Genomic DNA, 26,271 nt, shown 5'->3' with positions numbered 1-26,271 from the left:
CTCTGCACTTGAAACTTTTCACTGAGGAAAATGCAACTTCTTAATAAGAATACTAAAAATAGTCGATTTGATTCAGTTGTCCACTATATCAGAAGACTGGGAATTCAATCCACCTCTTAGGCCCTTCTTCAGCTCCCTCTGACATTGGAGGACAGTAGAAATAGGATCACTAAGACCCTCTGAGCAAATGTCGTAAGAGAACAGAGGCAGAAAAAGAAGTCTCATGCAAGGGGGGGGGGGAGCAAGCATAATATTGGCCTGTTCCTGATCCCCTTAACATAATTGTGGCCCTTAATTAGGTTATGTCCCTACCAGCGCAAGGTAGATTACACTGCATATTAGTCTATGCAGATTCAGTACTGTAAGAATATTTTCACAACTTAAAACAAAACAAGCAAGCTATTATTAAGAGGGAAGCAGAATTAATATTTCAAACTATCCAGGTGACTTACCAACAGTCTTCCCAATAAACTAAGCAGCAACTCTGCAGCTGGCCATTCTGGTTTGTTGACAGTAGAAAGAAGATCTTGAACAAAGTTCTCGAAGAGTGGCCTATAATCTTCTTCCCCTTGCTTGCTACCACATCTGTTTGAAGAAAACAATAAGAAGGGAAAATAAGGCATAAAAGAAAAACATATAATATAAACTTAACGATATTTCATAAACCAGCCAAACTTATTCAGTGTTACCCAAAAAAATGGAAAATTAAAAATATCAAAATTAGTTATTCTTACTATTTTTCAACCAGTTCTGAGGTCTATTATTTTTAAGAGGTTTTAATGTAGCTGTCAGTTAAGTCAAGTCAAAATCCTCTGCCATTTCCATTGGTGACATAGTACACAATGAGTTAGAGATCAAGCTTATAGCCAACATCTCGAGAGTGCTAGATACCATATACTGGATAACAGTTTGCACAGAAATGACTAAATGAATCCAGTCCACTACTGAATGGGATTTCTTAGTGACTGTGCTTAGGAATGCATTCTATGAAACAAGGGTTTGAATGCAGAGTGGATAAAGATGTAATATCTAGTCTGCCGAAGGAGAAAGATACTGGCAGCCAGTCTCTGGACAGTTACGAAATGTGACAGGGGACATAGGTGCATATATTCTACAGGTGCTCTGATGGAATGATCAGAAATTAGAATAATGATCCCAGTTTTGGAATAAGCTGGAAAAATTATAGAAGGTAGAATTCTGGTTCCATGTATGCTACAATTTGGACAGTTTTCAGCTTTGAATTTGTATTTGCTTTGAAATTTTGTTTATGGTGTTTAACAAACATTTCAACTTAATTGTCCTAATGAGTTTCAGAAACACAAGCAATGAGTTAGAGATTACTACAGCTGGAAAATGTATACTGGGGGTGGGGTAGGAGAAAGCCAGGTAGCTCTGCCCAGCTTCTCAAGAAGGTCTACAAATTTATTCTTTACTCACTGCTAGCATGCTGGCACAAGACATCTATGATAATACTTTCTGCCCATTACCATAGCAAAGCAGTTCATAGGATAAGATCATGAGGAGATAAAGTTTAGACTATTACATAACTATTGTGTCCTGCTTATGAATCCCTTGTTGCATATGGCCATCAGTATACAGAATCTGGATATGTCAGTCAAAGACAGTAGTTCTTATGTTTTTAAAAGCTCCTAAATGAACACTTAAGAATCTGTACACAACATTTTTAATGCAAACTTTGACAATAAGTCTACATTTTTAAAAAAACAACCTTGGCCATCTCCATCTTTATGCAGATAGGCTCCCATTCCTGAACGATTCAAGGAAAAACTGCAATTGTTTCTAGACCTCAAAATCTTATTCTACAATGGGTACTTATTACAATTGTACAATAAAAATAAAACCTATTAACACACCAACAGTTGTGTTCCACTCACTTTTTGAGAAAAATAGAAAGGAAGTTTTGTGCTGTTCTCATGGCTGTTTCATATGAGTTCGTAATGAGCACATCCTGGTCCACCTAAAAATGAACATAGAACTACTTCATTGCATAAACATTGAGATTTATGTGAGAGTACATGTCACACACACAGTTCTCAAGCATGGATAAGGAGAGGCACATCATTCTGGAGTCTTATGAATATGAACTCCTTAAAGATTAAAAAACAATTAACTCAAGTCAGTTAATTAACAGATATAACAATGAGTGCACACCATTACCACAAAATGATCCAAATCCAAACCACTGTAAATTATATGGCAAGGTGTCAGTTAACTGTTGATACCTGAATAATAGTTTTCCATATTTCTTTCAGTCTATCAGTTCTGTTGCCCACACTCACTTTTCTTCCTGTACTTTTTTCCAGTGTCTTGACTATCCACTTTCTTCTTTCTCTCTTTTCTGTCATGTCTCTTCAGTGTCTTCTCCTTCCTCTCTGTCACCGACTTACTTTTCCATCATTGCTTCCAACATCCTCTGCCCCTCCTGCCATTGGGTCTAACCTGCCAGTTTCCCTGCTCTTATCTCCAATCTTAGATTGGAAGCTTGGTACCAATGGGGCTTTTTAAAAGTCCGGCTGCAGTGGGGGAGGGACAATGTGTGCACATGTGTGCATTGGAGTGTGAATGAGGCCTGGGTAATCACATCACAGGACATGACAGCAATCATGTGGCCCCACCTACTTTTGGATGTGACGCCGCTCACTGCTGGTATGCAGCCCCCAACATGCTTCCCTGGAACCAACTCAGCCCTTGAGCCAAAAAACATTCCCTCCCCTGCCATATATCTAAAGCATATCTCACCTTTTTATTTGGCTCATCTTCAGAATTCGAGTCCTTCTCGCCTGATGGTAGATGCACTACACACTGAATCAGTTGTAGTACCAATGCAGTCACCATCTGAATATACATAGGTTCGCCATCAGTATCACTGCTGTTCAATCTGTTAAAAAGACACAAAACTATTTACTACTGTGACATGAACTCAGTGGCAAACACTAGAATCCATAACAAATTGTCAATTGGTTTCAGTTATTAGGAGTATACCACATATTTGATTTGCAAAATAGAGAGATGATGGTGCATTCACACCAAAGAATACAATACACAAAACAGGTAGGACAGAAGCTGATCCAAAAGTTATTACTTTATTTTGCATCACAACATAATTCAAGTATTCCTGCCAAGCACTCATAACCGCCCCCAAATGACTTTTTATCTTTTTGAACAACATTTTTATCCCACCCTTCCCCAAAATGCTCAGGATGGCATGCATGGCTCTCCCCTGCCCCCCCCCCATTTTATCTTCTCAACAACCCTGTGAGGTAGGTTGGGCAGAGAGACAGTGATTGGCCCAAGGTCACCCAGTGAGTTTCATGGTGAAAAGGGGGATCCCAAAACAGCTTTGCCCAGTCCAAGTTCAATTCTCTATTCACTACACCACACTAGCTTTTCTTTAATTGACACTCAGTTAAGCCACAGAAGAAAATGATTACACATTGCAGAGCTGAAATACAGTGGAGGCAATTTCATGAAGACTTACATAGTACGATGGGGCTTTTTGTTCTTCCACAAACTTCACAAGCAAAATCCCTACCCTTGTTGCTTAGCTTTAAATCCCAGCACTACAATTATATGTATGTATGTAAGTATGTACGTGCATGTGTACATGTATATATGTGTGTGTGTGTGTGGGGGGGGGGGTATTCTTGTTTAGCCATCCAACTGAAAACAATACAGGGCCAGCATAGTTAAGTATATTTAAATGCCACTGATTTAAGTGGCAGGTAGTTAGATACATTTTAAGTATGAAACTTTTCCCCTAAAATCCCAAATATCTACAAAAGACATGTGATTTACATTACCTGAAGTTCCTCAAACTCCTTTTACTGGTTGGTAACCTTGCAAGTGAAGTGAAAATTTCTTCTAGTATCAATTGCCTATGCTTTTCATATCTTGAGAAAACCTGTTTAAAAGTCAGTAAACTTTTAAATATTATAGTTGCTTATATTACTGTCTTAAATACAAAGGTTTTACAAACACACGTTTTAAAAAACATAATTCCTTTTTACCAACAAATCAGCTGAGAAGTATGAATTCAGATTGCAAAAACTATTTCATTTCAAATGTATTAAGAATTAAAGTAACATTAACAATACCTTGTCCAAGACTAGGTTTAAAACTGGCCTTGGACAAGTTAACATTACTTTTAAGATAGTAGAAAATAACACTTCAAAATGTTTTCTAGTTTTTCCTAGTAAATGAAGAACCCTAGAGTGTGTTCACCTTGCCGTCCACATATCGAGTTATCATCCTGGACAAATTAAGGTGCAATCCTATGCATGTTTAGAGAGAAAAAAAGTCCTACAACGCCCAGCATTCCTCCAGACACCATGCTGGCTGGGGAATGCTGGGAGTTGTAGGACTTTTTTCTGTCTAAACATGCGCAGGATTGCCCCCTTAGCTGCTTTAAAGCTGCCATTCTACAGTTAGTTTCAAAAGGAATCAAAAACCACTCAGCCCCATCCAGAAATCTGCAAATGCAGTTGCATTGAGACTTCCCTCCTGCTTCCCAACAAATCAAGGATCTATGGTAGGGATGGGCTCTTGTTCTTGCTGCCATTCTGACTTAGGGGGAATGCACAAAGGGCCATGTGACACACAATGCAAGTAATTTCACCTATGTCATCAGCCCCTTGTTCTTGTGGAAGTAGTAACACACCCACAGAAGCCTGTTTCTGTATGTGGATTACCCTTCACTGGATTAGGTCAAAGGTGTTTAGGAAATCAGACTAAGGGCAATTAGAAATAACAATAGTTTGAATTGTTTATGCAACATAATGTATGTGATTGCTTTAGCTTTCTGTCAATTACTATTTATTTGTTGCTTCCTATTCAGAGCACACTTAAGAGGAAAAAACATACTGAGTTTGGAAAAACCTAAAACCTATGAAATCTGGTTATACGACTCAGTTTAACTGACCTGTACACAAAATAATAATCTCAAGCAAACTAACAAACTGTAGTTCTTCAATAATAGTTTTCCATATACAAAAGGCTAAGAATTCTGGACTGAAATACTCCTCAGAAGTGAATCACTAGGTTCCACATTTTTTAAAATGAGACTTTTCTATTACTAATATCAAAAAGGTCTTTGGTGCAGTTAAAGCATACAGTTATTGGTGAAGATAGGTAATTCATGAACACCATACACAGTCTCTTTAAAGAAAAAACACACAACATCAGGGGTGATCGATGTCTTTAAAATTAAATACTGGTTAAAAAGGTGTGCTTACTGCAGTGACTAGTTTGATGGCGCACAACTGAAGTTCGCTGACATTTTCTACAAAAAAAGGTGTTATCCCCATTGAAGAAACCTATCAAGAAAAAAGTGTACATTTTTTTTAATAACTGACATGCTGATACAAAAGCTGTTTTAAACAGAGTAAGTCCTCTGACCGTCTTTTTTAATTGCGAGCCCCACGTCACAGAATAGTTGTAGTAGCTTACATCTGCTATTAAAGCAACGTGGGATGAAGTTTCAGATCTAAGCCAAAAAATACTTCGGTCTTGTTCTTTTTGGTATTTCAATTTGTTCCAGATTAGCCTCAAATAAATTCAGCTATGAAGAAGCATCCTTCAGCCACAGAATGCAATTTCTTTTTTAAGAGGAACATGCAAAAAGCTGGAGGTTGCAGCACAGAACTATAGGTTAACTGTGAGTTGTTTAACTCACGATTAACCTATAGTGTCTAGGTTTGGACATCGCATAGTAACCCCTGACTGGGGGTTGAAGTTTCACAATGGCCGCAAAACACGCCAGTTATGTGTGAACTGGGTCTTAGAGAGTTTGGATGTTCAGAAGATGAGAGCCAAATGTGAGAACTTGCAGAGTTAATAATCTTCAAAAATGCATAACTTTCCACTCCTGAAGTATTCATAATTGGGCCCCAATATTTTATATAGATTTTTTAAAATCTCTAACAGATAAAAAATTATTTCATTTATTATGCACTGTAGAAAATCTAATCATTTGAAGTATCTAATAAAGGTTTTAGGCAAACATGGTGGGGGGGGGGATGGTGTAGAATCTCAGGATGAAATTGATCAAGCTTACCTGAAGAATAGTAGTGTCAGTAAGAAGCTGTATCTCCAGTAATTCAGCCAAACTGCTAACAATATCACAGACTTTGTTGTATAACATCACTATTACTCTCTGTTTGTGGGTGGAACACTTGGCACGTTTTGCTTTTGAGCTTAACACACCACCTACAAAATTTTAAACCAAGTTGTATTTTTTTTTTTACAATGATCGCAATATTACAAAACATATTATATTTACAACTTTTCAATTTCTTAGCAAGGCTCTGAATTGCACCAATACTGGGGGTGGGGCAGGGGGGTATGAACATGCAGATGTGTTGGCAGTTGGAAGAAAATTGGGGTGTTGGTCAAGGTTTGTAACAGGGTGGGCAGCCTTGGGGTGTCAGAGGCCACATTCCACCCCCAGACCCTCCCTACAAGTCACATTTCTGCCACCATCACGCTACCAAATTGGGTGGTGCAGCAACAGCAGCAAAAAGAAAAAAGTGGTTTGCTGCCAAAATGTGGCAGCAAACCCACTACAGAGCTTTATAAAGGCCACATTTAGCTTGAACACAACATTTGTGACAAACCGCCATTTATTTCTGTCACCACCAACTTTGGTGACACTGTGGAAGGAAGACAGGGGGACACATGAGGCCATGGTTTATAAGGTTAGGGAAGAACTGAGTATGACAGTATAGTGGGGAACAAGCTAAAAAGAGTTTCAAGACAAGCGTAAGGGAAAGAAAACTTTGAGGAGAAGGATGGAAAGCCATGAGAAGAATGAAGGTTTCAAGGGCAAATCGTGAAACTGGAGCAGAAGTTAAACCTTTTGCAGCTGGAAAAAAGAGGGAAGGGACAAGAATAAAGCTCAACTCCTATATTACCAGCCATCAGCAATGCAGTTCCTTTCATGCTGCTTTGCTAACATGGCCAGACATGGCTATCTCCCATTCAAATGTCACTAGTCCACATGGCGGGATGGTGCTACTATGGGAAGGAACCATGTCACCATCTCCACCCATTATTGGCTTTCTTCAAACCTTATCAGACCAGCATGGAAGTAGCTCTCACATTGCTGCTTATAACATTCCTGCTCTAGTCACCTCCATATTAAACTGTTGTGATGTGCTCTATGTAGGACAGTCATTGAAGCCACTCCAAAAGCTTCAATTCTTCGAAAATGTGGAAGTCGAAGTTCTGACTGGGGCTGGCTAATCAGATCATACTGCACTATTATCTTGAACTAATAAATAATTCTGGTACAATTCAAGGATTTTGACCTTTAAAGTTCTAAATTACACAGGGACAGAATATCTTAAGAATCACCCTTTCCCATCTGAGCCTGCCTAACATCATCACTCATCTTCTGAGGCCCTCTGCTTTGAGTCCTCCCTCTCCCACCTCCCCCAGTCAGAAATACAGTGGTGGGTATGTGAGACAAGGTCTTTTCAACTGCAGTGCCCAAGATCCGCAACTGCTTCCAAAGGGAGCCCCGCCAGGCCCCTATGCTGTTTTAGACAAGCAGCAAATAATGTTTTATTTTAAACGGCTTTTGTAGAACACTTACCATGAAAATTCCTCTCGATTTGGTGTGGCAGAGGCATCTACAAATGGGCTAGCTCTCCCCACCACCCAGGAAAAGCAGGGATCATGTGACCACAGAACTTTGCCCGAGGCTGGTTGTCCTGTAGCTCTGCACCCAGTTCCATCCCATGGCCAAGAAAGGACAGAAAAGGTATCCATTGAGCACAATGAAAGAGAAGGAAGACATGCAAAGAGGCGGCAGTAACAGGTAAGAGGAGAGGCTCAGCACTGGCTGGAGTTCACCAAGAGCAGAGACCAATTGTGTGCGTACTTGTTACTCAGCCACTTAGTGTAGCATCTGGATGTAGTGTGGATGCCCCCGTCACACCATACCAGAGGAAACCTTCACACTAAGCGACCAAAATTCCATCCCCAGTTTGGTGCGAGGAGGCATCCACAAATGGGATGTGCACACTACTTCACAGAAAGGGTGGATTAGAGCCTGAGATTACAGAGAGAGAACTTGCAGGAGAACTCATCTCCTGAAGGGAGTCTCTGGCAAGGCAAAAGTTTCTAGTCTGTAATGCCAGGTGAAGATGCCAAGTGTGCACCAGGTAGCTACCCCGCAGATTTCTACAAGACGAACGTTAATAAAGAAGTCAGCTGTGACTTGCATGGAGTTGTGACATGCTTAGGGCACTGGAAGTATTGGGAGTCATAGGCCACAGATATGCAGGCCTTGATCCATTTATCCATGGTTGCCATTTCCCCCCAAGGAAGTGGGGTGAAAGATGAACAGAGTGCCAGTGTGCCTAAGTGATGCTGTGCAATGTACATATACTTTCAGAATTCTGTGGGCATCCAGCTTGTGCTGTGCCCTCTCAGAAGAGTGAGAGGATTTAGGGAAGAAAGAGGGAAGAATGAGTTCATGCGTCCTGTAAGAGAGTTGACTTGGGGGGATGAATGATGGATGCGGCTGGAGTACAACCGAGCCCTCACAGAAAATGCAAAGGTGGTCTCTGACAGATAATGTCTCCAATTCAGAGATTGTTCAGGCTGAAGTGACTGCTATGAGGAAGGCCACCTTTAACAAGAGGAGGCACAGTGGGACTTGATGTAGTGGCTCAAATGATGTCTTGGAAAGTGCCTTCAATACAACATGTAGGTTTCCAAGATGAAAATAATGCAACGGGGAGCAAGGATTGAGTCTCAGCTGTGAAGCAGGACCAGGCCAGTTTGATATGTCTCTGGAGCAGAAGGGGGCACTATCAGGTTGATGGCTGTCTTCTCTCCTCCTTCTTATTACAAGTACACATGGCTTTGTGTTTGTCCTTGTTTCTGCTTGAATATCATTAAGCGTTAAAGAGGTGAGCACCCTTAAAGGGTACTGTGTCCAAACTAGCCCTGGAGGGTACATCAACCCTCCATGATATAATGTTATAATGATTAAGCCAGAATGACAGTCTGGCCACTGTGACTGCTGCAATGGCCCTAGCTGCAATAGTGACTACACCTAGTGTGGCATCAGCTATAAAGAAGTAAGATGCATACAGTTTGTGGAGCCCCCTTTGCAGGGATTTGCAATCTAAGTCTTTATTTTGTAAGATATCCTCAATTCAGAGACACCCATGAGGAGACCAAATATTTTATTGTTTTAGTATTACTCTCTATACACCACCTTATTTGCTAAAAAGCCATCAAAGCAGTTTAGTCAATCCTCTGATGGCCAATGCTGCTGCCTCATGGGCCTTTTTTAGGGCTATGTAGTTTGCGCAAGAAGGGATAAAGCCTATGAGTACTGTTGTGGGCTTTTCAGCTCTGTAAGGGCGCACCCCACTCTGTCTTAATTGCCTTGTCAAAGGAAGGCAGAGGAGGTACTTCTCTGTTAGGTGCCTTAACCTGTGGAAGAGAGAGGCTCCCCATGCTGCTGACTCAGAAATTGACTGTGAGGACTGCTGAGCCTTCTCCTGTGAAACCAGTTGAATACCTAAGGACACCACAGCTTTTAAGAGCAAAGAAAGAAAATCTTCATTGCTAAATAGCCTAGTTAGTGTTGGTGCTTTCCTCAGTGGCTATGAACTGACCATTCTCCCTCCTCCTCATCTGATAATTTCTGTAGAATGCAGAAGTTAGTGGAATCAACATCATTCCAATTACATTACATGCAATTTGCCAGCCAGTAAGGGCCTTTTCTGTGGTGGCCCCCACTCTGTAGAACTCCCTCCCTAGGGAACTCCGCCATGCCCCCTCTTTAATGAGCTGCCACCGTGCATTAAAAACGTGGTTGTTCAGGCAGGCATTTGGGGTGGGTTAGGGTATTTTAGAAAACGTTTTTATTGTAGAATTTTATTGTTTTAAACTGTTTCATTATACGCTGTACATCGCCCAGAGTGGCTGGGTGACCAGCCAGATGGGCGATTAATAAATTTAATAATAAATAAATATAAATAAATATGAGGGCTGGGGAAATCCACAGCTGAATCCTCAGAAGGGGGGGGGGCTGTGTTTCTTGAGGTGGAAGGCTTGGGCCTAAGCGCCCTTTTCTCCTCCTTATTCCTCCATGCAGGGGATGGGAAAGAGGAGGAAGCAGAGAACTGAGCTCACCTATCTCATTTAGAGGACATGAGGTTTGGTGTGTTGCTGCGGCTGGGCCTGAACCTGTTGTGTTGGCAGAGACTAGGCCTGCTGCTGCTGCAGAAGTTGGTTGATAAGTTCTATCACCTGACTTATTCCTTGAATAAACTGCTCCTCCAGGAAGGAAGGCTAGATGGCAAAGAGGGCTCACTGAAAAGTTATAGTTGAATCCTTCCCCCAACTACTGCTGTGGCAAATCTGAGCAGCAAAAGGCACATAATTAATGCTGGTTTTGCCCTGCTAAGACAAGGGTGTGGTGGGGAGGAGAGACTGCTCAGTGGATGTGAATGCCCTCTGTTGGCCAACTACAGCACCAAAATGGCTACAAGAAGGTGCATCTTTTTGGTGGGCAAAAAAAGGAGGACAACAGGGAAGCACCATTTTGTTCCTCCAAATCTCCTCCTCGGCCGACTACGAAGACAGCCATCTGTGTCCCAGTTATTCTCAATGTCAGACCCTGCAGAGATGCTCAGTGATCAAGCTCTGAAACCAACTGCTCACCACAAGCAGAATCTATGCCCTGACTAGGCACTTGTGACCACTGAGGTCTGGGATGGGAGTACTGTGAGGCCAGCTGTGGGCTGCGTTGCTCAGTGCCAAAAGGCCCTCAGTAGTAATACTTCGGTTACTTGGGTTGCCAGTGACAGCTAAAGTGAGTGCAGCAGGCAAGTCAGAACTGGCGGTAGCCTACAGTGTGTTTTGCTACAGAGTAAGTGTTTCTATCTTTGGCTTTTGGAGGGGTGAGGTAATTTTTTATTTATGAGAAGAACATTAAGGAGCAAAAATAAGAATAAGGATCACAGAATACAAAGGAATAGATATAAATGTGAGAGTGCAAAGGATAAATAGAGAAAGGAAGAAGAGAGCTCTGTCCTGGGCCAAAGGCAGGGGTGGAGCTGCAGGATGACAATCCCAAGGCAAAGTTCTGTGGTCACGTGATTCCTGCCTTTCCTGGAAAGTGGGGGGAAGTTAACCCTTTTGTAGATGTCTCCTCACACCAAACTGAGAACATCCTCTTCAGATTATTGCATGTTATTAATGCCTTCTTACTTTTTAAACCTTTATTATTGTCATTGGTTTTATTTATATTTGTTTTTGTTACTGTGTGCTTATTTTTATTGCAAGCTGTTTCAGATATTTGTTAGAAAAGCAGGTTATAAATTCTGAAAATAAATTACTTGAAGCGAGGGATTATAGCCAACATAGTCCAAAAGCATAAGTTACTTGTTGTATGCCTCAGGCCTGTAATTAAAAAATCTGTATACCACTTCCTGACCTGGCCTTGCGTTTTGTTCCTTTAAATTTTGTATTTTTGTGGGGTAGTTGTTAGCCATCTTGTGTGTTCCGATGATGAGATCAGAAGTCAGCATGTAGCTATTTTAAATAAAATATACCCAAGTACAGCAGAGAGGGGCTTACTTTACATTTCAATTGGCTTTGCTCACATTTCCCTCAATTTTTCTGTAGCAAGAACGAAGGCAGTGTGGCTCAAGGAGCTGAAGTATGGGCAGAGACTTTGGGAACTACAGATGCATCTCAGAAATTGGCCCCAAACAGAAATTAAGTGCAATTAAAAGATATTCAGTAGAAGGTTTGGGATCTGCCTGTATAACTTTTAACATCATCTGATTTCAGAAAGTTATAAAGAATTTATCTGTTAGTTCTCATACTAACCACCATGAGGATCCAATCGGTAAACAGGATCATACTGAGGATAAAGTGTGTTCTGCAAGTGAAATTTAGTATACTGAATAACTCTTTCTATTACATCTTCAATATACACAGCTTTGGGCATGTTGGGTGATGTCATGATGTTGATAGCTGTAAGACAGGCATCTGCTGATTTTGTGACTCTCTCCATGATCAAGTCTCTCCATAATCTTTCCTCATCTTCCGTGTCATTGTTCTGCAGAAAAGTTCAGAGTGTTAACTTTTTAAAAACTTTTAAAAAGCAAGCAAATGTGAGCAAAGTTAATGCAACAATATGAACAGGTGTACTGATTTAACAAAATATACTTTCCATTACTATTATGTGTTGAAGACACTTAATGAGAGTTTTTTCCGATCTGTTCAGAAGTCTCTCCCAAAATGACTGCATACCAGCGGGTAAGGCACACGCTGGCAGGACTAGAGCGTTGTACAGTGTTTGCTCATTTATGGAGATGACATCTGATGGAACTACATTCCTGATAAAATCCTCTGTTGCCCAATAAGGAAATCAAGAGACAAGGAGGGAGGAAACAACATATGAATGGCCAAAAGCAATCTTAGGTCCAATAAATAATCAATCTGAATTTCTAGCACAAATGCATTCAATCATTTGCATTAATAGGTAAATGAGAGCAGTAGCTCCCTCCCAAGGTGGGAGGTCAAAAAGTCTTTGCAAAATCTAATGTTGTGGATAGAATTTCCCACACAACACCTTTAGGATGATAAGGGAAAAATATATTTACACCTTAAATATGAAACACTTCTGAAGATGGCTGCTATACAGTACTTTAATATACCATGCCAACCTTTTAGGCAATCCAATGGAAAAAGAGGAGAGAATAGATCTTGACTGAACTGTAGAAGTCAATCACAACAATGGTAGGAGGACTCTAAGGAACTAAAATATGCAGACATCACTGTGCTTGAGAAGTATGCAGCAACAGAGATGCTAACAGCTATAATGATTGCCAGAATGGGATGGAATTCTTCTTTCCTTGGGAAAAAGGTTCACAACATTGAAGGGTTTCCTTCTTCTCTGTAGGAGGTCCTGAACAATGGGCTCTGACATAAATCCCTCCAGCACCCCACTTTGGGAGAAGTGAGGATCACCAGTGTGAATGCTATGTCAAGGTGCCAGGAGCACCATGAGGGAAGCCTAAGCTGATTATCTCTTGGCATGGATCCCACAATGGGGCAAGACCTAATGGGTGAGACAAGCCTACCTTATCTCAAAATGGAAAATACCTAAGCCCATATGAGAGTGCAGAACACTAGTTTAATTGCTAGATACACTTATAAAAGAGCATGGTAAATCCCTGCTTTATAGTATCAGGTTCAGCAGGTAGTAATGCATGAGGCAACCCTTTATAAGGGAAGGGCCACAGCTCAGTGGCAGAGCATATGCTTTGCATGTAAAACGTCCCAGGTTCAATCCCCAGCATCTCCAGATAGGGCTGGAAAAGATTCTTGTGTGATATCCTGGAGAGTGTTTCTAGTCAGTGCAGATTAGAGGTGGGCAACTAGTGTTTTGGCTTACAAAACAGATGTTTTGGCTTACAGTTCCCTAGCCAGCATAGCAAATGGTGAGGAGTGATGGGAGCTGTAGGCCAAAACAACTGGAAGGCCACAACTGCCCACCCCTCTGTACACATACTGAGCTAGATGGACCAACAGTCTGATTTAGTATAAGGCAGTATCCTGTGTTTGCATCTCATGATTACTCAGAATTTTCAGCTGATGGTCAAGCGTCTGGTGGGCAGGGCTAAGAATAGGTGCTTTTTAATTCACATACAAAATATATGAATGCATTTTAGTTGCCCATCCTGGGCCTTCAGACGGGGTTTTCAAATGAGATAAAAACTCAGATGGGATTTTAAAATAAAATAAAAATTATAGCACTAGAGGGCAGGCATGAGCCAACCTCAGTCTTGTGCAGTCTACTTAAAAAACACACACACACACAATTAGAATTTCTGTGGTCCACTGATAAATTTTATATTTACAAAGTAAGGATGACAAATTCCAGAAGGGTAGCCATGGTCATCTGTTGAAGCAAACACAAGGCATCTTGTGGCACCTTAAACACATCTGTAATTCCCTCAGTGTGTGAATTGTTAGGGAGAGTAAAATCCTTGTACACTTTTGCCACTAATCATAACAAGGAAGAGTAAAGATAAAACGCAAGGGTGAAGGAAAGCAAACAAGAAAAAAAAAAGATGGGAGATGTGGGACAGAGAGAAAAGTAGTAACGCGAAGTGCATAGAAACTTATGTAATGAGAAAGGAGATAATAGGATGGGAGTGCAGACCTACAGTGGTGAAAAGAGGGAGGGCAGGTTGAACAGAGAGACAGGTTCAGAGAAACCTGTAACACTACAGAGGGAGAAGGAACAGGAGAATGGGGCATAGAAAATAAGAGAGCTTTAACAAAGGATGGGCTAAAGAGAACGTCCTATGGTTAAAATTGTAACAAAAATACTTGTCTGCAGTTAATGCAGCCCTGTTACATTAATAAAACATAGAAATGGTCCATACTGTTATCTGAGGTGTGCATACCTGGACTAGTAGAACCTCCATCTCAACTCAAACAGGAACTCTGCATAAATGTCTTTTAGGAGGTTTAAATTAGCAAATTGATTGCTTTCAGGTTATTCTGTGTCAGGAGTTCCAAGCCCTCCTCCTGAGTAGCGAGGCAACAGAGACTCACTATGCAATCCACAAACTCTTTTATTAAGTTAACAGCACCTCTTCATACCTGTAGCATCTCCAAAGGCTGCGAGCTGTCCTCTGGGCCTAATTAGCTAAATAGTGGGGCTGTTAAGGAAGTTACTTAAAGCAGGGCAGTTGCTTTTCAACTAACGGATGGGTTTCCCACTGTGCTTGACAGTTTTTTTTTCTGGGATCCTCCCTCCAGGGAGGATCCTCCCAACCCAATTTCTGACAGGCAGCCAATCTGGTGGAATGCCAGAGAGCCAGGGCCTGCAGGACAAGCCACCACCAACGGGGAAGAGGCATGCCTGCTGCCGCTGGGCCTGCTGCTGCTGCCACCACCAACACCAGGCCTTCCCCACGGACTTCTGCCTGGCAGACCGCCAGTCCCTGCAGGACCAGGCCCCCTGGTACTGAGCCAGCTGTGCTGCTTCCACCTGCCTCTCCCTGGAGGGGCTATATAAGCTGGCTGGCTGAGGTGGCCTGGGAGAGTCAGGGCCTGCAGGAGAAGCCACCACCACCAGAGAAGAGGTGGGCCTGATGCTGCTGGGCCTGCTGCCGCCGCCGCCGCTGCCGCCGCCACCACCAACACCACCACCACCACCACCACCAACACCAGGCCTTCCCCGTGGACTTCTGCCTGGCATTATTTTTAAGGGGATTTTTTAGTTGTTGTTGTTGTTTAATTTCTGGGGGATTCTGTTGTGTTTTTAGGGGTGGGTAGCCTGCCTGATAGGCAGGAGCGAGGGGGCATGTGTCCACCTGATGGAGGCAGTGGGGGGAATGTTGGGGGCCAGAACATACTGAGGCTGGGCGGCGGGCGCTAATGGAGCGCTAGGGGCAGGCCATGCCAGGTAAAGGGAACAAGGGAGAGATGTGTAGTATCTGTCCCCTGCTCGGGGCCCGTCCAGAGCCAAAGGATGGCTGGGGGAGACGTGACTCCATCTTCTGGCCTTCGTTTGCTGCTCTGCAATGCCAGGTCTGTTACCCAGAAAACCTCCCTCATCCATGACATGATCCTGGACGAGGGTGCAGACCTGGCATGTATTACGGAGACCTGGCTGGCCGAGGCTGCTGCTCCAACTCTTGCGGCCATGTGACGAGCTGGATTTTCGTATGCACAGCAGCCGAGGGCTGGGGATCGGGGAGGGGGAGTGGCTGTTATCTACTGAGAGTCCTTGGTCTTCACCAGACCCCCTCTCTGGGAGACCAAGGTTGCTGAGTGCATGTACTGGAGGTTGGGCCCGAAGGGCAGTCTGGGGATTCTGCTCGTGTACCGTCCACCCCGCTGCACGACTGACTCCCTGGCCAAGGTGCTTGAGGTGGTCTCTGATGTGCGAGTGCAGACCCCTAACTTACTGGTGTTGGGGGACTTCAATGTACATTCAGAGGCCATCCTCACAGGAGCACCTCGGGACTGCATGGAGACCATGGCCTCCTGGGAGCTGCACCATATTCTAACTGGGCCCACCCATGTAGCCGGTCATGCACTAGACCTTGTGTTTGTTTCTGGAGAAGCAGGGAGTGATCTGGAAGTCGGGGGTATATCCACCACCCCCTTGTCATGGTCAGATCACTATCTGGTGACGTTAGACTTCTTGGTTCCACAACCCCTATGCAGGGGTGGAGGACCCATTAAAATGGTCCGCCCCAGGCGTCTTATGGATCCGAATGGATTCCTGAACGCACTTGGGGATTCTCTGGAGCACGCCAACGGCCACTCGGTCGAGACCCCGGTGGGTGGCTGGAATGCCGCAATCACTGGGGCATTAGATCAGGTGGCTCCGAAACGCCCTCTCCCCCTGAATAGGGCTCAGACTGCACCATGGTTCAATCCGCAGTTACGAGCTCTGAAACAGGAGGTGAGACGGCTAGAGCGCCGGTGGTGGAAGTCTTGTTCCAAAGACGATCAGACACGGGCTAGAGCTGTATCTTCAGCCTATCACGTGGCGGTGAAGGCAGCAAAAAAGGAATTATTATGCTGCCTCTATCGTGTCTACAGAGTGCTGTCCCAGGAGGCTGTTCCAAGTGGTCCGGAGCCTGGTCGGTCCTGTGGCTCCGGAACCACTGGAGCATTCTAAGGCCTCCTGTGAGGCCTTGGCAAGGCACTTTGCAGATAAAATTGATCTGATCAGGAGTGTTACTCCACACGCTGTGGATACAGTTAGTGAGCAAGAGACGGCCTGTGGCAAACCAGTTTTGTGGGATCAGTTCCAGCTTCTTCCTCCTGATGAAGTGGACAAGGTGCTTTCATCTGTAAGGCCGACCACCTGCTTACTTGATCCTTGCCCACCCTGGCTCATTATGGGCTGCAGAGAGAGACTGGGTGAGGGGATCAGGGTGGTGGTGAATGCCTCCCTTGAGGAGGGAGTGATGCCATCAGCCCTCAAGGAGGCAGTGATAAGACTGCTCTTAAAGAAGCCCTCCTTGGATCCCCAAGTTCTGAACAACTTTTGCCCAGTCTCAAATCTGCCATTTTGGGGAAAGGTGATTGAGCAGGTGGTGGCGATGCAGTTGAAGGCACACTTGGAAGAAACTGACTATCTAGACCCATTTCAGTCGGGATTCAGGCTTGGGCATGGGACAGAAATGGCCTTGGTCGCCTTGGTGAATGATATGAGGAGGGCTCTGGACAGGGGTGAATGCTCCTTCCTTGTTCTCCTCGACCTCTCAGCGGCTTTTGATACCGTTGACCACAGTATCCTCCTGGACCACCTGGAGGGGTTGGGCATTGGAGACACCATATTGCGGTGGTTCCGGTTCTTCCTCTCCAGCAGGTACCAGCGGGTTGCACTGGGAGAGGAGGTTTCAGACCCGTGGCCACTCACTTGTGGGGTGCCATAGGGTTCCATCCTCTCCCCGATGCTATTTAACATCTATGTCAAGCCGCTGGGAGCTATCATCAGGAGGTTTGGGGTGCAGTGTCATCAGAATGCGGATGCCACACAGCTCTACCTCTCGTTCAAATCTTCACCAAGGTTGGCCACAGAATCCCTGTCCAAATGTCTGGAGACGTTGAGTGGCTGGATGGGGAGGAATAAGCTGAAGCTGAACCCTGACAAGAACGAGGTACTTTTGGTGGGAAACAAGAGGAGGCTGGGGGATGGTGACCTGGTGTTGAATGGGGTACGGCTACCCTTGAAAGACCAGTTCTACAGCCTGGGGGTCATTTTGGACTCCCAGCTGTCCATGGAGGCTCAGGTGTCAGCTGTGAGCCGGACAGCGCTGTATCAACTCCATCTGATAAGGCAGCTGCACCCCTACCTTCCCGACCATCTGCTCCCATCGGTAGTACATGCCCTGGTCTCCTCTCGTTTAGACTACTGTAATGCGCTCTACATGGGGTTACCCTTGAAGACGGTTCAGAAGCTGCAGCTAGTACAGAATGCGGCGGCTCACCTGATTAAAGGCAGCCGCCGGCAAGATCACATCACTCCAGTGCTGAAGGAGTTGTACTGGTTACCAGTTGTTTTCCAGGCCAAATTCAAGGTGTTGGTTTTGACCTTTAAAACCCTATATGGTTCCGGCCCAGCCTATCTTTAGGAGCGCCTCCAGCAGCACCAGACAGGCCGCTTAACAAGATCGGCCTCAGATGGCCTTCTCTCTGTCCCATCAGCCAGGACAGCTAGACTGGTGGGGACGAGGGAGAGGGCCTTCTCTGTGGCGGCCCCCACTCTGTGGAACTCCCTCCCTAGGGAACTCTGTCATACCCCCTCTTTAATGAGCTTTTGCCATGCATTAAAAACTTGGTTGTTCAGGCAGGCATTTGAGGTGGGTTAGGGTATTTTAGAAAATGTTTTTATTGTAGAATTTTATTGCTTTAAACTGTTTTATTATATGTTGTACATTGCCCAGAGTGGCTGGGTGACCAGCCAGATGGGCGATTAATAAATTTAATACATAAATAAAATAAAATAAAAATGCTTCCCACTTCCTCTCAGCTCCGCCCACTTAACTCGGCGGTGGGCTCTGACATCTGTCAATTCCAGTGTTTCCCCCCCCTCCAATAGAGGCTGAGTTCCCATGGGGAGTGGGAGAAGACGGTCTTTGAGCTTGACCCTCCTGCTCAATAAGCCCCTGGGAAGGTTCTTTGCTGAGAGTCTTGGGGAATTTTCTCCACCGCTCCATGTCCTGGCTGGGCGTCTTCTAGCTCTGCCTCCCAATCGGAATCAGAGTCAGAAACCAAACCAGAGAGCCTGGGCCCAATCACGACACCCTGCTGCTTAAGCTATAACTTCCCCTGTGACATGATTTAGTGATACTGGCAACAGTCACCATACAGTCCTTGCTGTTTGTTGGCTGTCAGACATTGCTGCTCAAATGCAAACTCAGATTCAGAAGTAGGGCTTGAGAGAATGTTTTTAGCAGGCTGGATAAGTCAGTCTGTCAATGGGAATCTAAAAGGAGGCTTGCTTGTTGATCAGTAGAAAGTTTTAGAAAGCTTGCATTTTATAAGCTGCTTTTTTCAATAACCAACTCTTACTGTGGAGGGAAAGGGGTCCCGTTGCAGAGTAGTATGTATACACTTGCTGTATTTAAAAATCTCCAGTAAGCAGCCAAGAACTGACCAGAAGTGAGAAACTGAACAGCAGTGCAAGCACAGGCCCTTTCAGTCTCAGATGAACACTCTGGGTTGAGCTCCTTCCTGCATGGAAACTATATTACGTGAAAAATTATTCCAGGACTGTTGCAAGCAGCATATGCTATTATCCATTACTGTGAATGGTCAGGACCACTTGAAAAATAACAAGTTGTCTTAACTGAGACTGCTGGAAACCTAAAATGGAGGGGAGTGGGAGAGATGCTTTGATATGCTTGTTATTTTTTCTCCTTTATACAAGGTTTTAGCTTATTTTGGTAATCTTTGTTGTTTCTGTGAATTGCCACATGATGGCAATAATGTGTAATGTTTAAAGAAGAGACAACTAAGGATACAAAGTTTACCAATTTATCCAGAATAAAAATATTCTGGCAACATATTCAGGAATACAGGCACCCTACATACTTTTATGATTTGAAAATAATTAGTAAAAGTCCCTGATCACTATACACTGTTAAAAATTAATACAAATAGTTGTGCAATTTCAAAAAACATTGACTATGGAAAACTGAAACTGATGGCAGTATCCAATGGTGTCATTCCGCAAACTCAAATTGCTAGCGGAGCTCTGCTGAATCTTTCCGTTGTGCAAGCAGTGGCCCATTATGCTTGTGCAACCAGTTACACAGCGGGTTGCGGAGTGGATTGCACAAGCATTATGCACAATGCATTGCACAATGGGTGGCACAAGAGTTATGTGCAACGGGTTATCCAACTGTGCTTGCAACTTTAGTTGGAATTTTCTCTTGGGCGTAGTTCCGAATCTAGTTTCTGCTAGCGTAACATCATTTGCACTAATGGAATGACACAGTCATACTGCCCAGAGTTTCATGTCAAGATAAACTATTCATTTGAAATCAAAATAAAGCAAATTAGAAAGGAACAGATCTGTCTGATAACCAAAAGGAAAATATTAATGACAGCATATCAAAGGTACAGAGCAGTAATGTATACATTAAATACCATCATCAGTTTTAACAACTTACATGGTTAAGCAGAGTAGAAAGCTTTGCACCATCCTGAATATTCTTCTCCAAGATGTTTAGAACTTTAACCGTTTTTTCAGTTGAAAGCTACAAAGAAAAAAATTATCAAACCAATTACTTTTCATGAATATGCTATCCTCTCTGAGTCTGGCATTTAGATGGATCTTGACATAAACAAACCTATATCACTCATCCTGTTTCAGTCTCCTCCCTTCACTTGCTAAGGCAGAGAAGAAATGGTTCAAAGGAAAAAAGGAAGTGTTTTCTAGTTTAACTCAGGATTTTTTCTCTGCCTCTAGTGACCAGACAGAGCTCGGTCTGGACTTGAGAACCAAAAGTAGTAGTAGAAATGTCCCGACAGCAATTGAGAGTGCACACACACTTGTCTTTTATGGCCTGTCCCAAATGCAAAATTCCCTACATCTCTTCCAGGTCAAAGGTATTTGTGGGAGAATCCCTCCTTAAAAAAATCTGTGCTATATTCTTCATTTTTAAAGCGTACTAACTTACCCTGTCCATAATGCCCATGGCCTTAATTTTCGCAGATTCACTGCCCAGTTCACTAAGTTGATGCTTTCCCAGTAGTAACTCCTGAGGAATTTCATCATCATCACCTAAAAGAGTAAAAAGGGTTAAGTAGTCACTTTTTAATGAAGTGGTTAGACAGAGCTATTATAAAGATAAACACCAATATTTCAACCCTACATAAGTGTAGCCTAGAAGATCGTTTCTCTTGAAATCTGGGTGATATTAATTGTAACCCACAAACTACATAGTTCTAAGAAGTTGCATGTAGACTCAACTGATTACTATTGGGCAATAAGTGTGTGTACTCTAGAACTCTTATCCATGGATTGCAGCCTAAAGACCTTTCTCTCCAACAGGATTCTATCATTAAACATACTTCAAAGCATTTAAGGCATTTGTATAAATCAAAGCTATGTTAACAGTGGGTTGTTTGAGAGAGTGTGGGAGTGAGCAGGCTCCTACCTGCTTGCCCACTCCCTCTGCGCTAAACAACCCAGGGATGCCTTGTTCATGGGTTATTCTCCATGACATCCAAACCTGGAACTCTGGGTTGCTGAGGGAGAAACAGTGCGCAGTTCCAAACAACCCATGGTTAGCAAACCATGGGTTGTTTAATCATGAGAATCCGGTCACGGAGAACAAACGTTTACTACATCAGTGCCTGTAACTACAGCAGAGGTATGGCTGCCTGGCATAAATTGTAATTAAGTCAATGGTTTGCACCCTCTTTCACCAAAAGAAGGTGTTGCCCCACACAAAACTTCAAGACAAATCATCTCTCTCTGTCTCAAAGGGAGTAACTTTTGTGCTGTTTTCTTTCAGGGGTGTGCAGGCAACAGCCATTAGTGGAAAGAAAAGCTTCTGTAGGGAGAGTCAGACCCCAAAGATGTCAGTCAAATCATGTAAAGATATACACAACTGTCTACCATAGAGGATACTAGTATCACCAAAAGGCTTTGAGGAATTCGAGCAGCACTGAAGCTGATGGAATTGAATACAAAGAAAGTTATGTATTTACCAAATGCAGTAAAATCCATGTCTTCCAAATTGTCCAAAATATTTTCTACTGAAGCACTGAATCTCTTGAACGTAGAAGAATCCATCATTTCTAATAAAGACAGGAAGTATAATACATTGGAGCCATGAACAACTAGTGGCAATTAACAATTAATGACAAGACATTAAAACTAAAAAAGCCAGTTACCTTCAGGTGTTAACTTTGGTTCATAAGCTTTCCTCTTCTTTTGTTTTTCTTTTTTCTTCATTTTTCTAGCCACTTAAAAAATAAAATGTACAAAATGAAACATTTGCAACAAATCCTTTCCTCTATGGAACACACTGTAACTATACAAATGCTGTTGTTTTTTCAATTAACTGGGCAGTCTGAGGATTCTGCTTGTGTACCTTCCACCCCGCTGCATGACAGACTCCCTGGCCGAGGTGCTTGAGGTGGTCTCCGATGTGCGTGTGCAGTCCCCTAACTTACTGGTGTTGGGGGACTTCAATATACATTTGGAGGCCATCCTTGTGGGAGCACCTTGGGATTTCATGGGGACCATGGCTTCCTAGGAGCTGCACCATATTCCAACTGGGGCCACCCATGTAGCCGGTCATGCATTAGACCTTGTGTTTGTTTCCGGAGAGGTGGGGAGTGATCTGGAAATCAGGGGTATACACACCAACCTCTTGTCATGGTCAGATCACGATTTGGTGGGGTTGGACTTCTTGGTTCCACAACCACTCCACAGGGGTGGAGGACCCATTAAGATGGTCCGCCCCAGGCATCTTATGGATCCAAATGGATTCCTGACTGTGCCTGGGGATTCTATGGAGCACACAAATGGCTGCTTCGTCAAGATCCTGGTGGATGGCTGGAATGCTGGAATCACAGGATGGCTCCGAAACACCCTCTCCCCCTGAACAGAGCTCAGACTGCATCATGGTTCACCCCACGGTTGCAAGCTCTGAAGCAGGAATTGAGACAGCTAGAGCGCCAGTGGCAGAAATCTTGCTCCAAATACGAGTGAACACAGGTTAGAGCTGTAGCTTCAGCCTACCACGTGGTGATAAGAGCAGCAAAAAAGGATTTTTATGCTGCCTCTATCGCATCCACAGAGTGCCATCCCAGGAGGCTGTTCCAAGTGGTCGGTCCAGTTGTTCCAGAACCAATGGAGAATTGTAAGGCCTCCTGTGATGAGTTTGCAAAGCACTTTGCGGATAAAATCGACAGGATCAGGAGTGCTGTTTCATGCGCTGTAGATACAGTTAGTGAACAAGGGGCAGCCAGTGGCAGACCGGTTTTGTGGGATCAGTTCCAGCTTCTTCCTTCTGAGGAAGCAGACAAGGTGCTTTCATCTTTAAGGCCAACCACCTGCTTACTCAATGCTTACCCACCTTGGCTCATTATGAGCTGCAGGGAGAGACTCAGGGAGGGGATCAAGGCAGTGGTGAATGCCTCCCTCAAGGAGGGAGTGATGCCATCAGCCTTCAAAGAGGCGGTGATAAGACCACTGTTAAAGAAGCCCTCTTTGGATCCCCAAGACCTGAACAACTTTCGTCTGGTCTCAAATCTGCCATTTTGGGGCAAGGTGATTGAGCGGGGGGTGGTGTTGCAGTTGCAGGCCCACTTGGAAGAAACCAATTATCTGGATCCATTTCAATTGGGCCTGAGCATGGGACAGAAATGGCCTTGGTCGCCTTGGTGGATGATATGAGGAGGGTTCTGGATAGGGGCGAATGTTCTTTCCTTGTTCTCCTTGATCTCTCAGCAGCTTTTGATACCATAGACCATGGTATCCTCCTGGACCACCTGAAGGGGTTGGGCATATGGGATACTGTATTACAGTGATTCCGTTCCTTCCTCTCTGGCAGGTACCAGAGGGTAGCTCTGTGGGAGGAGACTTCAGATCCTTGGCTGCTCAATTACATGGTGCCACAGAGGTCTATTTTCTCCCCAATGTTGTTTAACATTTATATGAAGCCGCTGGGGGCTACCATCAGGAGGCTTGGGGTGCAGTGTCGCCAATATGCAGATGACACGCAACTCTAACTCTCATTTAAATCCTCACCAAGAGTGGCTGTAGAAACTCTGTCAAAGTGTCTGGAGTCACTGAGTGGCTAGATGGGAAGAAATAAGCTGAAACTGAACCCTGACAAAACCAAAGTAATTTTGGTGGGAGATAAGGGGAGGTTGGGGAAGTTGACCTGGTGTTGAATGGAGTGCAGCTGCCCCTGAAGGACCAAGTCTGCAGCCTGGGGGTCATTTTAGACTCCCAGCTGTCCATGGAGGTTCAGGTGTCAGCCGTGAGCCAGACAGTGCTGTACCAACTCCATCTGATACGGCGGCTGCACCCCTACCTCCATAACCATCTGTTCCCCTCAGTAGTTCATGCCCTGTTTTCCTCTTGCCTAGACTACTGTAATCCGCTCTATGTAGGGTTACCCTTGAAGACGGTTCGGAAGTTGCAGCTGGTGCAGAACACAAGCAGCCTGCCTGATTAAAGGCAAGATCACATCACTGCAGTGCTGAAGGAATTGCACTGGTTACCAATTGTTTCTGGGCCCAATTAAAGGTGTTGGTATTGACCTTTAAAACCCTATATGGTTCTGGCCCAGTCTATCTTAAGGAGCGCCTCCAGCAACACCAAGGATGCCACTCAATGAGATCAGCCTCAGAAGGCCTTCTGTCTGTCCCATCAGCCAGGACAGCTAGGCTGGTGAGGATTAAGGACAGGGCCTTTTCTGTGGTGGCCCCCAGTCTGTGGAATTCCCTCCCTAGTGACCTCTGCCATGCCCCCTTTTTGATGAGCTTCTGCCGGGCTTTGAAAACCTGGCTATTCAGGTGGGGTGGGTTAGGGTTTGTTTTTTTTTAGAGCAATGTTGTTTCATTCAGTTGATTATGTTGTATTTTGTGGAGTGGCTAGGTAGCTGGGTAGAGTGGCGGGTAGCTGGCCAGATGGGCGGCTAATAAATCTAATAAATAAATAAAAATAATACATGTGGACAAACAATGTTTTTATGATTGTTTTAAGTATGTTGATTTTAATCTTGGTTTTTACTACTGTTAGCCACTTTGAGCACCATTTTTTGGGGTGGAAAGGCAGGGTATAAATCAAATAAATTTACAATGACATTGTTTTTAATAATACTTTAAATTAATTAAGTGTTTTCTTTAACAGCTGTATCACTAATATGAGAATAAATATAATAAAGAAGTGATAATTACCCTCACTGAGGCTAGGAGGGGGGGAATAATCATCCACATCAGAGTCTTCTGGACTACGGTTGCGATATCGACTGCTACCAGAGGTCCTCCTTCCTTCATGATAATGGCTACTCCTCTTATGATCTCCAGAACCTCGTCTATCATGCTCTTCATATTCCCAAGCTTTATCATCATCTCTATCTTTTTTATGTCTTTTCCGAGAAGCTAAAAATTAACACACTTATCAATGCTAAAGTCAGTTTAATCCGCACATCTTCAACTATGAGAAATTAAACAGTCTAAGTTCTTTCTTGGTACTATAGTAGTCTTCAAAGAGAAACTGATAAAAGTACAAGTTGCTAAATCCTATGGAAAATTTTCAAAATAAGCACAGTATTCAATATACAAAGATACTAAACTTTATTCTTTGTGGTTACTGCAAAACGCTTGTTTAGTCTTTATTTCTCATCTGGGGTATTGCTGTGCTTTGCTTCCTAGTTTTAATCTCTCTCAACTTAAACTTTTTGGAATAGAATCCAGAGAAATTATTCTCATGCATGGAGGAGGAAAAAATCTTGCAGCATGTGATTTTCGCCAGGATATCTCCCCAGAAGTTATCAAACTACATCAGCATACCTCAGAGCAGCTTACTAAAAGGTTACAGTACTATACTTCTCTCATTATGCATAAGGCTTTATGGTGCTTATGTAAGTATGAAAAGGATATTAAAGCCCTGGACAAGGGAAACATCCAGCCTTGGAAAGGAGAAAGAACACTTAAAAGTTGCTTCAACTCTTAGTTGTTCTAAGGTTTCAAATGGTCAAATAGCACACTTGGCTTCTGCCTCACTGTGCTACATCTGACAGCGGTTTACTGTAGAAACTGAACGGCTGTTTATTGGGTTACTCAATGAAGACTACAGCACACTGGAAATGTGTACTCCTGTTTGGGATTGGCCTTTCCTTTAATCTGAGCTGTGTGCATAGCTAAGAGCTACCTTGGCCTCATCTGCATAAACTATCTGGCAAGACTGACTACGAAGTCACCACAAACACATAATCAAAAACAGTGTGTTACCACTATCAAATTGAGAAATCACCACTCTACTTACTTTCAAAAGCCTCTTCACTTTCATTGTCTTCATCAGAACTGATTTCAGTGTATTTTGGTTTTTCATTTACTGTGCTACGCTTACGTTTGTTCATTTTCACTCGTTCACAAAGAGGCATGGTAGATTCAATTTCTGCTAGCAGTTCTGGAGGTAATTCCTTTAACACTGACTGATCTATGCTACCTATCAATGAAGAGTAAACTGTAAGTGAATATAAATCT

General features: G+C 43.6%; 1 protein-coding gene across 6 annotated transcripts in view; it reads right to left on the bottom strand.

The window, feature by feature from the left end:
- The window catches only part of NIPBL (NIPBL cohesin loading factor), a 193,628-nt gene that overhangs the window by 41,201 nt on the left and 126,156 nt on the right, over window positions 1-26,271 (bottom strand). For all 6 annotated transcript variants that reach the window (XM_084833083.1, XM_084833086.1, XM_084833085.1 and 3 more), the window contains 13 exons: window positions 26,051-26,233; window positions 24,961-25,164; window positions 21,940-22,011; window positions 21,754-21,843; window positions 20,718-20,821; window positions 20,208-20,294; window positions 11,878-12,109; window positions 6,074-6,225; window positions 5,253-5,333; window positions 3,822-3,922; window positions 2,761-2,899; window positions 1,896-1,978; window positions 453-585 (listed from right to left, as the gene is read on the bottom strand). In XM_084833083.1, coding sequence (XP_084689209.1) covers window positions 453-585; window positions 1,896-1,978; window positions 2,761-2,899; window positions 3,822-3,922; window positions 5,253-5,333; window positions 6,074-6,225; window positions 11,878-12,109; window positions 20,208-20,294; window positions 20,718-20,821; window positions 21,754-21,843; window positions 21,940-22,011; window positions 24,961-25,164; window positions 26,051-26,233 — 1,661 coding nt within the window. The remainder of the gene's footprint in view (window positions 1-452; window positions 586-1,895; window positions 1,979-2,760; window positions 2,900-3,821; window positions 3,923-5,252; window positions 5,334-6,073; window positions 6,226-11,877; window positions 12,110-20,207; window positions 20,295-20,717; window positions 20,822-21,753; window positions 21,844-21,939; window positions 22,012-24,960; window positions 25,165-26,050; window positions 26,234-26,271) is intronic.

Source organism: Heloderma suspectum, chromosome 2 (genome assembly GCF_057233095.1).
Source record: "Heloderma suspectum isolate Gila_16-S chromosome 2, 16-S_ref, whole genome shotgun sequence".
NCBI lineage: Eukaryota > Metazoa > Chordata > Lepidosauria > Squamata > Helodermatidae > Heloderma > Heloderma suspectum.
This window is presented reverse-complemented; position numbering and strand designations above follow the sequence as displayed.